We start from the raw sequence: 15,267 nt of genomic DNA on the forward strand, positions 1-15,267 counted from the left end.
CCATTTTTGTTTTTAATTTTAGGAGTTCAAGATTTTCCAGAAAATATAAAGTGTTGTAAGTGTTTAACAATTATTGAAGCCAGTGTCAATCCAGTTTCTAAGTGAGTATCAATAACTAATACTGCATTTCTGCATTTTATATTTTATCAGTGAAGAAAGTTTGTACTAGTGAAAGTAAAAGTGCAATGCAAAGTTAATGTGCAAAATGTATTTGTATATTTATATATGTGTCTATATTTGTAAAGTGTAGGACCCCAAATGATTAAGATTGAAATTCACTTCATTTAAGAATTTGTGCAAAGCCTTCTGCATCATTCAGAGCTTGCACTGCCTTTATGCACACAGCTGGTGGCAGGGCAGGTCAAGGTTGGGATCTACTGGATCTCTGTTTCTGGCAAGAAGTTAGAATAACAGCTGCAGAGAGACTGCCACAACTCCATGACTCTTCTCTCAGAGATGGGAGGAGGGCTAATTCTCTTCCATGAGCCTCCATTTAATTTCCTTTACAAATTCTATTTACTCTGGATTTTTGGTGAAAGGGGTAAATTTTACCTTAATATAGTATGTGCCATGCGCATTCCAAAAATACAAATAGTTACATTTCCAGTTTTGCCTAAAATATTTGAAAGAAAATCTTTTTAATTACCTTTTCACATCCCCAGTACTGCGAAGAGTTACGTTTTAAACTTCGGCAGACGTTTTAAACATCTGCATTAATCTTCAGAAGGTTAGGACCCAAGTTCTGACTTAAGTATTTTTTCAGTTATTTGCTACAGTAGGTAGTAACGTAAACTTCTTAGAAAGTTAGTGTGCTCAACTATCATGCTGTATGTGTGGCAGCCTGAGTAAAGTGAAAATCGAATTTTCAAATGTTATGTTATACCTGAATAATTGAAAGATCATATTTACACATTTTAAAACACATCCTATAAAATGAATTTATATTTAGTATGTAGTAGAGCCAACAGATGATATCTAATGCACAGGGTTTTTTAGTAATAGTGGACATTCAGATCAATGGGTGTTTCTCTCACAGTGCAACTGCAGAATCAAGTGCCAGTGCTAAAGTATAGTTTCTCTCTGCACCAGAACAAAAGAGGTGAGAGGCACAATTTTGTTTGCATGTGGCCATTGCACGCAGTTTGTTAGTTTTTTTAAGGTATAATTATTTTGGTTTCTTTGCTGTGCGCAGGGTTACTGCAGTAGATTTTTTCTCCCTTATGTTCTAAAATGATATTGCAGTTTATACGTGTGTGAGGAAGAGGAAGAGAGAGAGGGGGAGAGATCATACAGGGGTTAGCATCAACTTCTGAAGGAAAAATTACGACACATTTTGAGTTATTGATCTAAGTCTTAGTGTTTGCCCTATTTTATTTTATGAATGCATCAAACTAAACATAGAAAAAAAAGTGAAAGCTTCTCTTAATTAATTTTTGAAAAATTAGTCAACATTCATTCCTGTATTCATTTGCAAGCTTAAACCTGGTAATAAATTAAAAGAACACATTTTGGAAAATAAGTGCTTGCTGTGCCAAGCTCTTCTGGGTAGGGGTCTGGGCAGGGCTGTGCTCAGGGTGGGTGGTGGTGACTCTTGGAAGGGGGCACAGGGAGAGAGGGCTGCAGCCACCCCAGAACTTGCTTTAGCAGCTCCACCTCCACCCACCCTGAGCACAGCCCCGACCCAACCCTCACACTGGGTAGAGTCTGGCTCCAGCCCCCACCTTCACCTCACATGCAGATCTAGGAGCACAAGCACCCCATGCCCTCCAAGGGTGTGTGCAGTGGTGGGAGCTGCCACCCCCTCCCCATGTCTCCCGGACAAGATGCTCATGGCTCCGTCCTGTGCCCCACTCTGGCTATGCAGCTCCTGCCCCTTCCCCAGCCCTAGTGCCACTCCTTCCCTCGCTGCTGGGGCCTTGATCTGCCCCCCCAGGAGCCTTTCCCTTACAAGACGCTTACCAGCTGGATCTGGATGCTCTCCACACTGCCTGGCTGTGCTCTTCGCTGCCTGTGTGCTGTGCTGTAGCTTCATGCATGCATGGGGCATTTATCAGTGACATCAGCCAAAAAAAGCCAATTGTTGATACTGTCAATGTTCCTTATATCAGTGCCAATCTGATATGGGACCAATGTATCGGTGCACCTCTGTAAGTAAGGCTTTGTAGAATCAAACGTCTACTTCATGTAGAATAGATGGTACGATATAAAACATTATGATTTTGGTATGTTTTAAAACATATTTATAGTCTATATTTTTAATTTAATAATTGCAAGATAACAAAATATAATAGAAAATCATTTTTTTAAAGAAAATATCACATTTGACTCTGTCACTGTTTCACCTGACATCTACAACTTCCTTCCCAAATATTATTGGGCTTGGTTTTACAAGGTGCTGAGCACTGTGGCCCAATCCAGAAAAACACTTCAGCCTGTTAAGCCCAAGAGTAATCCTACCACAAATGCTTTTAGATACTTAATTATATAGCGTCTATATCACTTAAACACTGTACTATTTGTATTTGTATTTCCTTTGTTTGTGCTGATAGCTTATACCAGCTTTAGATCCTCCAGTCTGCCCAAAGAGTATGATTGGGTTTCCATGCCATCACATCAAAAGAATAGGTTATGCGCATATAGTAACCTTAAATCTGTAGAAGTAGCTGAGGAGACTTCAAACAGATGGGTGGTCCCAGGTCAGCATAGTTGTGCAGGGAGCATTTGGAGGTGGCAGGTGCTATTAGCCAAGCAAAACGTCCCTAGGCAAACATTCTCCTCAGTACAACTTTGAACATTTCATAAATGAGTCAGTTATAGCCCCCACAGTAGAAGGATATAGGACATACCTCTGCACCCTTCTGCCCAGCTTGATACAGCTCAGTATTTATCCAAGAGTTCTGAGCAGTGGCAGGATCTTACTAATTAACGTAAGACTGCAGAGGTCTGCGGGAACTCCAGCCTGTTGCCTTTGATATCATGGGAAGTTTTGCCTGCAATGCCACTGTCTTGGAATCAGAAAGAGTGACTGTCCTTTCTAACCCTACTTGAGGATCCAACATACTCACTCTTCTCTTGCCTCCTGAAGCCATAAACTAGACAACTAGATGCCAGGAAGAAGCTCTTCAATTAGTGGCTGGGCAGCTGCCAGATGCCTTTGGATTGTATTTCTGGGTACAGGTACCTCAAGGAACTGTGGAGGGTACTGAGGTTGCTCCTGAATGCAAGGAAGCTGTACCTGCCATGGATAGGCTTTCGGCCTCCGTGCCACACAGTATTTGTTAGATCTGGGGCAAGACATCCCAGAGGTCTGGGCAGTGAACTTTAATCTCACCAGTCATGAATAGGTCCCAGAGACTAAGCCTCTAGAGACACGTGGCCCAATGGCATATGACTCCCTGCAGCTTCTGGTCCACACACCATCAGGTTGGGTGGGTTCCATGCAGCCACATATAGTCCCTGGGACTCAACCGGAGTTGTGTGTTGCTGGGGGGACTCTCCTTGCTGTGGGCTTTTAGTGCCCCAAGGGCCTGCCACCAGCTGCTGCTGCAGGCAGCAGAGGCTGTGCAACCTGGGGGGAGGTTGACGCGTATGTCGGGGGGCAGCCCCCCCACAAACCCCATTCCCACCCCCCCACACAAGCCCAAACCTCCCACACACAATCCCACACCCATACCCCTGACAAACCTCATACTTGCCCCCCACACCCCCCCCCCACATTCCCACACCCACAAGCCCTCCTTCCACAGACCCCACACACATGCAGCTCCTAGGACTAAGCTGGAGCCCGATATCCTCAGGGGCTCTGCTTGCTGCGGCCCGTGAGTACCCCAAGGGCCCATCACCTGCTGCTGCCACAAGCCATGCCCCACTTTTATTATTTATTATTTCTAGCACGCTGAGGCAGCATGCCGGAGCAGCAGGGGAACACAGCAGCCGTAGAGATGTTCTGGCCAGCTTCTGGTTGTTTCTGGGCACACTCTGCATGCCGCTGTTTTCCATCATGGGTTTTATATATATATATATATATATATATATATATAAAAAACAGGATTCCCTGGTATCACAGTTAGAGTCCATACTGCAAATATGCAATGTGGAGAACACTTTCTCATGTGTGGGGTGCCTTCTGTGGCATCTCAAACTCCTTTGAGACACTGCAACATACATGTGCATCCTCATGTGGACACAGCATAAGAGTGCACCACTTTTTCATAAATTCAGAGATGTTAGGGTCAGAAGGGACCTCAATAGATCATCAAGTCTGACCCCCTGCATAGGCAGAAAAAAGTGCTGGGTTCAGATGACCCCAGCCAGATGCCTATCTAACCTTCTCTTGAAGACTCCCAAGGTAGGGGAGAGTACTACCTCCCTTGGGAGCCCATTCCAGATTTTGGCCACTCTAACTGTGAAGACGTTCTTCCTAATGTCCAGACTAAATCTGCTCTCTGCTAGCTTATGGCCATTATTTCTTGTGACCCCCAGGGGTGCCTTGGTGAGCAGAGCCTCACCAATTCCCTTCTGCACCCCCATGATGAATTTATAGGCAGTCACAAGGTCGCCTCTCAACCTTCTCTTGCGGAGGCTGAAGAGGTCCAGGTGCCCTAGTCTCTCCTCGTAGGGCTTGGCCTGCAAGTCCTTAACCATACGAGTGGCCCTTCTCTGGACCCTCTCTAGGTTATCCACATCCCTCTTGAAGTGTAGTGCCCAAAACTTAATGCAGTATTTCAACTGTGGTCTGACCAGTGCCCGATAGAGGGAAAGTATCACCTCCTTAGTTCTGTTTGTCATGCACCTGCTGATGCATGATAAAGTGCAATTAGCTTTGCTAATTAGTCGCACTGATGACTCATGTTCATCTTGGAGTCAACTAGGACTCCGACATCCCTTTCCGCTTCCGTGCTACCGAGCAGCTCATTTCCTAAGCAGTAGGTGTTCTGGACATTTTTCCTCCCTAGGTGCAGCACTTTGCATTTCTTCATGTTAAATCACATTCTATTGTCTTCTGGCCATTTGTCCAACCTGTCCAGGTCTGCCTGTAGTTGTTTCCTGCCCTCCGGTGTGTCAGCTTCTCCCCACAGTTTTGTATCATCTGCAAACTTGGACAGAGTACACTTCACTCCCCTGTCCAAGTCACTGATGAAGACATTGAAGAGTATCAGTCCAAGGACTGAGCCCTGCGGGATCTCACTGCCCACGCCCTTCCAGGTTGATACCGACCCATCCACCACTCCTCTCTGGGTACAACCCTCTAGCCAATTTGCCACCCACTGGTCTGTGTAATCATCCAAGTCGCAGCCTCTTAATTTGTTCACCAGTATGGGGTGAGATACCATATCAAAGGCCTTTCTGAAGTCTAAGTGAACGATATCTACCCCCTATTCCTGCATCCAGGTATTTTGTAACCTGGTCATAAAAAGATACTAGATTAGTCAGGCATGATCTACCTGCTACGAACCCATTCTGGTTTCCCCTCAGTATAATTTTTCCTGCTGGGCTCTCACATACATAAGCCTTAATAATCTTTTCAAAGACTTTGCCAAGGATGGAGGTGAGACTGACTGGCCTATAGTTGCCTGGATCCTCCTTCCTTCCCTTCTTGAAAATAGGGACCACATTGGCCCTTTTCCAGTCCTCTGGGACCTGGCCCATGTGCCATGAGTACTAAAATATTCTTGCCAGTGGCTGTGCAATGACATCAGCCAGTGCCTTCAGTACCCTTGGATGGAGGTCATCCGGGCCTGGTGACTTAAACGCATCCAGTCCTTCCAAGTGACTCTGCACCATCTCAGGGTCAACGCTGGGTAGTCTGGTGCCCTGCTGTTGCTAAGTTGACACTAAGTTCTGAACTCCCAGATAAGTTCTGGCATTCTGTTTCAGGAGCCTTTTCATATTTGGCCTAAACTTTAGAGATGGTAAGTATACCTGACCTGATCATCTTGGCTGGGAGTCCTTGTTCATCAGTCACCCTTAAGCATTTAGAGAAGCTTTGGTAACCCTGAGGTATGAGATTAGCCTACAGAAGGGCAACCCTTACTTTGGCTACTGTGGGCCTCTCCCTGAATTTTAAGGGAACATGGTGGAAAGGGAATGGAGGTTTGCTGGCCGCTAAACCTCAGTGCTCCCAACAATTTTCCATTTTGCATTGTCCCATTATTTTTAGTGACGTGTTCCTTCTATGTTTGCTATCAGTGAGGTGCTGAGGATGTTGTGCTGTGTCAGGGGAGGACCTTCAGCCTGCACACTCCAATTGCTGAAAGAGAGAGTGTTCTGCCTTGTGATCTTGCAAACCAGAAGGGCCAAACAACTGTTCTCTGTGACATTAATGCCATGGTTTGGATTTCTGGGAGGAATTAAATCTACTCATTGCTGTGGGTATGACTGGAATACTAGGGCTGAGAAGTTATAATTTCTACTGCTTGCAAGCCTGGAGTTGTTGTAAATGCCTTCTCCATTTAGAAACCAGGTGCATCGCTTAGACTTTTTGCCTTTGAAAATACAATATTTCTTTGGCTAAAAGATCCATTTTTTCCCAGTGTGCTTGGTCACAAGTGGAGCAGGCCCAGGGTGAAGGTGTAGTAGGAGTGGCCATGTTCTTCCAGGCAGCAGGAAAGGGAATGATGGGGGAAAAGCAAGTGATCAAAGTGGGGGAAGCATTAGGAGTCAGGGGAGCAATAGGACCAGGGGAGGAGCAGCTCTGTTTCCAATTCTGGGCCAAGGGATTTATAGAAGTTTGGGGGAGCCCAATAGCAGCAGACAGCAGAGCTTTGGGCATTGAGGGGGGGTCTGGTTGGCCAGCAATATAATCAGAGGAAAAAGGAACAGCACTCTTCCAGAAGCCAAGCAGGTTTTAACTCTTCAGCTAAGTTAGTCGGTACCCAATTGTGAATGATGGGATGGTTGGCTGTGGGAGAGCCATCATTTCTCAAGGTCTTTTAGCTCTTCAGCTTTCTATAGGGTAACTACGCATTGTGCATAGGGTTTTGGTGGGGAAGAGGAATACTGCTGGGCTGGCCAACTCCCTGCTGTGTTCTGGTGGAGAGACAAATGTAACTTGAAGCACTTCATAATTATTCCAATTTCCTCTAGTGTCATTTTTATATGGTTCTGGTCCTTCACTTTTTATAGCACTTTCAAGACACTCAAAGCACAATAAATGTATGTTTGTCCATGCCTTTGAAGTGCAGTCAAAAGTGTAGCATAGTTAAATAGTAACTGATTAGCTTCCCTCATAGTACAGTAACTATAATGTGCAGTAAAAAAATGTAGTAGCCAATTAGTTCTATTTCTTTCACTGAATAATCACTGTGTGATGTAATAAAGGGCATCATGCCATCTTGGAGAACTTTCACTATAATCAAATCCAAATCCAAGGAATACTTAATAGCCTTTTTGGGGTTCAGTCCTATTAGTTCTTAAGTCAGTAGAAGTTTTGTCATGATATGGCATGAGTTACACACACCTCCTTGAGGCCAAAGGTATTTTGATTTACACACCTTTTTCTTTAGCAGTATAGAATGTTGCCTTAGGGCTTTAATACATATACATGCATTGCTCTCTGAAGGTGCCTGAGCTGGACAAGCTAGCTTGGGTGCTTAAAGCAGTCTTGTCACATTAGCAGACTGCTCTGCCTGGGCTAATGCTTCTCACTGCTCTGTGCTGTATAGACATACCCTTTGGTATATCTATACCATTAGTCTTCTAATTTAAGGAAACAGCTTTGTGGTACAATCTGTTCTGTTCTCTTTCATGACAGTGTCAAAGACTGGTTCCACAGATAATACATGCTGAAATAAGGCTGACATATTAATAATATATCATGGAAATGTATTTGATAAAGCTTCCTATAGAAATTGTGATGCAATGAATTTAAAATAAAGGACCAGTCAAGAGTACTTAAATACTTACTATTTTCAGCAAAAATATAATAGACTACTTTATCCAGTCTCACACAGCATATGACCCCAGCTGACTTCCTGCCCTTTGGGCAGGGGGCTGGACTCGATGATCTCTCGAGGTCCCTTCCAGCCCTGATGTCTATGAAATCTATGAAATATATTTTAACATGCAACAATATCTATAATCAAACATTAGAAAGCACATGTTGTTAGTTATCAAAGTACTGAAAACATTTTAATGGATTTGTGGTTATGTGGTTGACTGCTTTTTCATTTGAAACGGTCCTCACTATCTACCTTTATTGGGCATCTGCACCATATGTGGTTATTTATACCAGTACAATCTGTGGGCAAATTGCTGTCAAATCAAGACGAGAATATATGAGGATCACTTATCAAGTGTAAATGACTACCCCAAGTTCGTGACAATAGTAAAATAAACTTTTAATCTATGTAAAAGTGCATGATTGCATCTCTAACGAAAGCACAGGCTGTTTTAAAAAAAAGAACTGGAACCCTATTCAAGAAGTTATGAAATGTGAGGCACTTAGCATATGCTTATCATTTCCGTTAAGATATCCTCTTCTAAAAAGCGTAAAGTAGGACAAGAGAAAAGGGTGCTGTAGTTTGAATGTGTCATGCATATAAATCTCATCCTGTGATAATAGCCTGAAAATGATGGTTTAAAAGCAGGCAAAAATGCTGGCTATAACAAGTTACTCAAGACATTCTTCTTCACTATTTGTGTCGCAAAGTGAGATGAGAGTGGAGAATGTGTCATGCTTCTCCTTAGAGACTTACATTTTTATTGTCTCTATAGCAACATTGATGCAAAGACTTTAACTCCTCTAACTCTTTTTTAGGCTACCAGATGGCTTTACACAGCTTTTAAACTTGACTCAGCTCTACCTAAATGATGCCTTTCTGGAGTTTCTTCCTGCTAACTTTGGAAGGTAAGGATTGTTAAACCCCATGTGAAACATGATTTAGCTTTATAGAACCATCTAGGAGCGGCATTGATAAGAAGTAGAAATGTATGGAGGATTTTTAGTCCTTACAGACCTTTTCTGAGGAACGATTGTAATTGGTAGTGAAATTGGTATCAACTGGGAACCTTGAGGGGGTCAGTTGCATTTATTTATTTATTGATTTGACTTATATTCTGCCCTCCCCAAAAAGGCTCCAAGCTGTTCACAATAAAGATAGGATAAATCCTAAAAAATGATAAAATACTAGAATAAAATAGGACATAATAAAACAATATCCACAAACATAAGTCCACATGCTGTAAGCCTGCCCAAATAAGGTCTTATTCAGGTGTGGACTCTTATGGACCTCAAGGAGGAGGTTAGAGGAAGAAGTTGTGAAGAGCAGAGAGAAGTTTGGGCATTTAGGAAGAGGCAGGTACAAGAAAATGACTAGTGCTAAACAAACAGATGCCAGAATAAAAATAATATGCATGAGGATGGACCCCTGGACCTGCTACACAGCCCTTTACATTTATGTAAGCAAATTGGTTTCACTGAGCACCTTTATCCAGCCTGTAGGTAGCTGGTGTCTGCATTTCTGATCCCCTATCTTTGAATGAAGGGGACCTAGATTATGGCAGAACAGAGTCTGCTCCTCTTGATTGTGGGGAGAAGAGGATGAACAGGAATAAAGGATTATGAGTCAACAAGGAAGAGGAGAATTGAATGAATATGGTAGAACGAGCAAAGAGGAAATGCAGAAGAGCCAGGGAGAAAAGGGTCTGTGCTTTTGTGGATGTGGGAGAGACCAGCCAATAATGGGGAAACAGAGAGAAGAGCTGAAAAAAAAAGAACAGAAAATCAGGACGAAACATCCCCAAAAGCCCAAGAATAAAATCAAAGTTATAACATGGAATACTAAAAAATGTGGAAGTCAGGTACCTCATCAACCCTGCAGCAGCTGCAAAATTCTTGGGCATGCCATTGGAGGTCCTGTGGCAGATGGAAGGCATTAGCGCAGCCATAATTGGGCACAATAATCAGAATGGTGCTTCGACTGCATTACTCTTGGCTGTTTGCTGTTTTTGTTTTCTCTGCCTGCTGTCTGGGCGTGCTGCCTGGCAATTCTGATGACGGTTTTAAGACAAGGGCTAACATTACAGTCTTCTAAGTGGCTTAAATTCCACTCAAATAAATCTCCTGAGAAATCATAAGAAGATTTTCTTGAGTAAGTATTGCTGAATTTGGTGCAGGATATACACTGTTTAAAGTAAATATGTGAAACATTTTACATATAAATGCACTATGTCTGTGTGGCTGATATGAAATATATATATAAAATAGGGAATAAATAGGTGATATGGCATGACTAGATTGTGGAATCACCACCTTTGGGTTTTTTTAGAACAGGTTAGATTAATATCTGTTATAGATGGTATAGATATACCTGATCCTGTCTCAGTAAAGTGGAGTAGACAAGGTGGCTTCTTGATGTCCACTTCCTTTCTACGTTTCTGTGGTATAATTATCAGGTACTGGAAGTCATTCTGTATAAATGCTGATAAAATGGATATAACACACAATGGTATCACTATGTCTCATACATACCTCATGGGCATGTTTTAAGGAATTTAAAAAAAAGTACTGGTGATGTCTTGTAATATTTTTTTCTGCAAAGCCAGTTGTTTTAGCTACCAGAAATCAAATTGTATAAGGCTCAGTGGCAGCCGTAAAAAAAAAATTATGATAATTACCTACAATCTTTTTTTTTATTATATTTTAAAAGTCATGATTTTGAAGTCTGCTAACTCAAGGAGCATTTGCTGTGTTCCACTGGTAATCTGGGAATCTCCCGTTCCAACAGCCCTATTCTGAACTTAAAACATTTTATACCTTTCTTTCAACTTTCTGTCACTGACCAAGAACTGAAGCTTATGAGTTTTGGGCCTGAGGCAGGAGAAGTTTTTGAGATCATTTCCATTTGAACAGAAAAACAAAAAAATGGTAATTTGAATTTGCTTAAGCATTTCAAATATTCAAATGAGCCCCAAGGGAGATATTTTCGCACAACAGTCAGCAACCTTTTTAAGACCCAGTGTGATCCAGTTCAGGTCAGAGGTGGGCAGAGGTTGGATGGTAGGACCCAGAAGCTTCTGTGATTTTTCCTGCAGTGGTACAAAGAAAATGCCTGCCACTACCACTTGTTCCCCTGATAGCAGAGGGGTAGTTCCTACAGTCAGCCAAGTACCTCCTGAATCCCCCAAAGCCCCACATCTGTGGGCTGCATCAGATGGCTTTTCAGTCTGGATCCAGCCAATGGGCTATAGGCTTTCAACCCCAGTATTAGTGGGTGGATAATAGGCAATATACTAAGGATAGCGAAAAATAAACATAAATATGACATGGATTCGGTCTGTCCGTTAAATGTATCATAGAATCCTAGACAAGTAGGGCTGGAAGGGACATCTAGACATCATCTAGTCCAACCCCCTGCCTGAGGTGGAATCATCCCTATCAAAATCATCTCAAATAAATCCCAGCGTAACCCACTACTAAAACCATGCAATCAACCTTATTGTGCAATTACAAAGGATAACATCCTAACCTTCCATAGGTGAAGCATAGGCATAATGGTGTTCAGTGTTCTGCTGCTGCAAGGGTTATTAAAATGCACTTGAGAGATCTAAGGACGGGGCCATGTACTCTGCTACAAAAGAAGACAAATCTCCCCACAGCCCATTCCAATCCGACTGTAGGGTAAAATTACTTCCTGATCCCAAGTACAGCAATCAGTCTGACCATTATCTGGCCTCCAGGCTCTTGATCACCTGGGTGATAGCGATCATTGCTTGCTGGAATTCACCATCCAGTGCAGGTTGTCAGGGGCCTGCAGCAAGGCAGTAGCCCTGCACTTCAAGAGGTTCAGCTTCAACAAGTTGAGGAGATTAGTGGGAGAGGCGCTGGCATTCTTGAGGGCAGGGGAACTCAGTGCCCAAGATGAGTGGTCGTTCCTTAAGGAGATGATACTCAGGGCCCAAGGGGTGACCATCCCAACAAGAAGCAAGGGGGGCAAGAGTGCCCAAAAGCCCCCCAGCTCACCAAGGGCATCTGGGAATCCCCGATTGCCAAAAAGGCGGTGTACGCTTGGTGGAAGTGGGGTGCTATCTCCAAGGAGGAGTATACCTCCTCTGCTCGGGCCTGTAGGGGGGCTGTCAGGAAAGCTAAGGCAGACATAGAGCATAGCATCCAAGATCAAAGATAATAAAAAGTCCTTTTTCAAATATATAGGGAGGATGAAGAAGGCACCAGGAAACGTGGGGCCCCTGCCAGATACACTGGGCAATCTGGTGGTTGCTCCAGAGGAGAAAGCAGACCTCTTTAACCAATTCTTCACCTCCATTTTCTTGTGCAGGGACCGGGACTTCCCCACCGTGATGCAAGATGGACTTGAGGGGAACGCCACCAGACCTCAGGTTGGGGAGGACCGGGTTAGAGAGCTTCTGGAGGGGCTGGATGTGTTCAGATCAGCAGGTCCAGATGCTCTCCACCCCAGGGTGTTGAGGGAGCTAGCAGGGGTTATTGTAGGGCCCTTGGCACAGCTTTACCAGCGCTCGTGGAGCTTGGGCCAGGTGCCAGATGATTGGAAGATAGCCAACACGGTCCCCATCTTTAAAAAAGGGAGGAGGGAGGATCCGGGCAACTGTAGGCCCGTCAGTCTTACCTCAGTCCTAGGGAAACTCTTTGAGAAGATCATCATGAGCACATCTGCGATGGGCCAGCTTCAGAGATGATGCTCAAGGGCAACCAGCACTGTTTCATTAGGGGCAGGTTGTGTCAGACCAACCTGATTTGCCTTTTATGTTCAGGTCACAAAAGCATTGGATGCAGGTGTCACCGTGGATGCAGTCTTTCTGGACTTCAGCAAGGCCTTTCACACCGTCTCTCACCCCATCCTCATTAAGAAATTGGATGACTGTGGCACTGATGCCTACACAGTCAGATGGACTGCAGATTGGCTGAAGGGTTGTACTCAGAGGCTGGTGGTGGATGGGTCATATTCGACCTGGGGAGAAGTGGGCAGCAGAATCCCCTAGGACTCAGTCCTTGGGCCTGCACTGTTCAATTTCTTTATCAGCGATTTGGACAACGGGATGAAAAGCAACCTGTTTAAATTTGCTGTTGATACCAAAATTTGGGGTGAGGTGAGCATGCTAGTAGAGAGGGAAAGACTACAGCAAGATGTGGATAGGTTACAGGGGTGGGCTAACAAAAACAGGATGCATTTCAATACTGACAAATGCAGGGTGCTGCACTTGAGCAGTAGTAACCAGCAGCACACTTATAAGATGGGAAACTCCCTTCTTGAGAGCACGGAGGCAGAAAGGGATCTTGGAGTCATTATTGACTCCAAGATGAACATGGGCCAACAATGTGAGGTCAGGGTTGGCAGGGCTAACCAGACCTTGTTGTGCATCCACAGGTGCATCTCAGGTAGGGCCAAGGAGGTGATCCTCCCCCTCTATGCAACACTGGTCAGGCCACAGCTGGAGTACTGTGTCCAGTTCTGTGTGCCCTACTTTAGGAGGGATGTGGACAACATTGAGAGGGTCCAGAGGAGGGCCACCCGCATGATCCAGGGACAACAGGGCAGACCCTACAATGAGAGACTGTGGGACTTGAACCTGTTCAGCCTTCACAAAGAAGGCTGAGGAGGGGACCTGGTGACCATCTATAAAGTCAGTAGGGGGAACCAGAAGGGTTTGGAAGAGACCTTGTTTCCCTTATCCCCCCCGGCATAACAAGGAATAGCGGCCCCAAATTATTGGAGAGTAAGTTTAGATTAGACATCCATAAGAACTACTTCACTGTCAGGGCGGCTAGGAGTTGGAACCAACTTCCAAGGGAAGTGGTGCTGGCTCCTACCCTGGGGGTCTTTAAGAAGAGGCTTGATGCCTACCTGGCTGCAGTTTTTGAGCCCAGTTTTTGTCCTGCCCAGGCGGGGGGGTCAGACTTGAAGATCTATGAGGTCCCTTCCGACCCTACTTCTATGATTCTATAAGCTGAGGTCCTCTCTCCAGAGACCTTCCCATTTAATTCCAGCAGCAGCACTGTCCCAGTCCAGTCAAAATCCCCAGTCTTGGCCACAGCCAACATCCACTGCTTCTGTGGAAGGCAGAAAAAAACCCAAAAGAAGAGTCTAACACCTGTAGAAACAGGAGGAGGAAAAAAAAATCCTTCTCATCTCTCAAATGGCAATCAGCAAAGCCTAGGAGAATGGGGAAGACATTCTGCTCTGCAACTTGAGGGCAGCAAACATAGCTCTACGCATCACATACCCTCTTACTTGGCAGTCTTTCTGTATCCCCACCGTGAATCTTATATCAGTTTGTTTCATCTTCTTTCATTACCAAACCAGCCATGGAGCTCTGCTTCACCCCACTGCTGCTGAGCACAGTCATTTCACAACATCCACCTGCTTAGGCTACAGAACTCCTCTCATTATCTCCCAGCAGTCTGTGTTTGGGGAGGCTCCTGGGCTTCCAACTGTCATCCTCCACAGAGTGCTCCAGACATAGCTACTCATAGATCATCCCTAATTAATACTTATTCAACCCTTAAAAAGCTCCAGTGAAGAAGATTCCATGACTTAGGCAATCTATTACACTGCCTCACTGTTCTTGCAGTGAAGTTTCCCCTGATGCTTAATCTAAGCCTACTTTGCTACAGATTCAAGTCATTGTCTGTGCTCTGCTCTCTGCAGCAAGAGAGAAAAAGTGTTCTCTTTTCTTTATGGCAATCCTGCAGATATTTGAAGACAGCTATCATGTCCCACTTTTTTTGCAAAATGAACATGACTATATTTTTATCCTCTCCTCCTATGGCTTGCCTTCATGTCCTGTTGTCACATAACTCTAGACCCTCTCTGACTTCTTCATATCCTTCCTAAAATGTGGAACCTAAAATTACACATAATACTTTAGATGAGGCCTAACCAGTGTCAGATAAGGAGGCACTGTCAGTTCCTGTGTCTTGCACGTAATGCTGCTATTGTTGCAGCTGAAAAACGTATATGACTTTCATGCAGCAGCATTACACTGGAGACTCATTGGCTAGGCACAGAAGTTACACATAAACCAGTATATGTGCTTGGAAACTAGTTCAAATCTGTAACACAACAGAAGTTCAGTACCCATAAACCCCTTTCAAAATGGGTGAAACTGGTTGAAGATAAATGTGGATGGATGTAGTATCAGACTTAAATGATTTTAGTTAAACCAGTTTATTGAACTTCTGTCCCAGATTCCCTCCAGATTCAAGTTAACTCACAGTCTTCCAGCATCCCCAGAATGCTTTGCACCTCCCCCAAAAATCCCCCTCTCAGGGTGGCGGGCTAGCTTTGGCCC

The 15,267-nt window shown here is 44.2% G+C and overlaps 1 protein-coding gene across 1 annotated transcript in view; it reads left to right on the forward strand.

Annotated features, from left to right (window-relative positions):
- Window positions 1–15,267, forward strand: part of LRRC7 (leucine rich repeat containing 7) — a 231,908-nt gene that overhangs the window by 38,970 nt on the left and 177,671 nt on the right. Inside the window, exons 3-4 of the mRNA XM_090049025.1 lie at window positions 23–101; window positions 8,759–8,848. Coding sequence (XP_089905151.1) covers window positions 23–101; window positions 8,759–8,848 — 169 coding nt within the window. The remainder of the gene's footprint in view (window positions 1–22; window positions 102–8,758; window positions 8,849–15,267) is intronic.

Source organism: Crocodylus siamensis, chromosome 5 (assembly GCF_052110815.1).
Source record: "Crocodylus siamensis isolate JL-2025a chromosome 5, ASM5211081v1, whole genome shotgun sequence".
Classification (NCBI taxonomy): domain Eukaryota; kingdom Metazoa; phylum Chordata; order Crocodylia; family Crocodylidae; genus Crocodylus; species Crocodylus siamensis.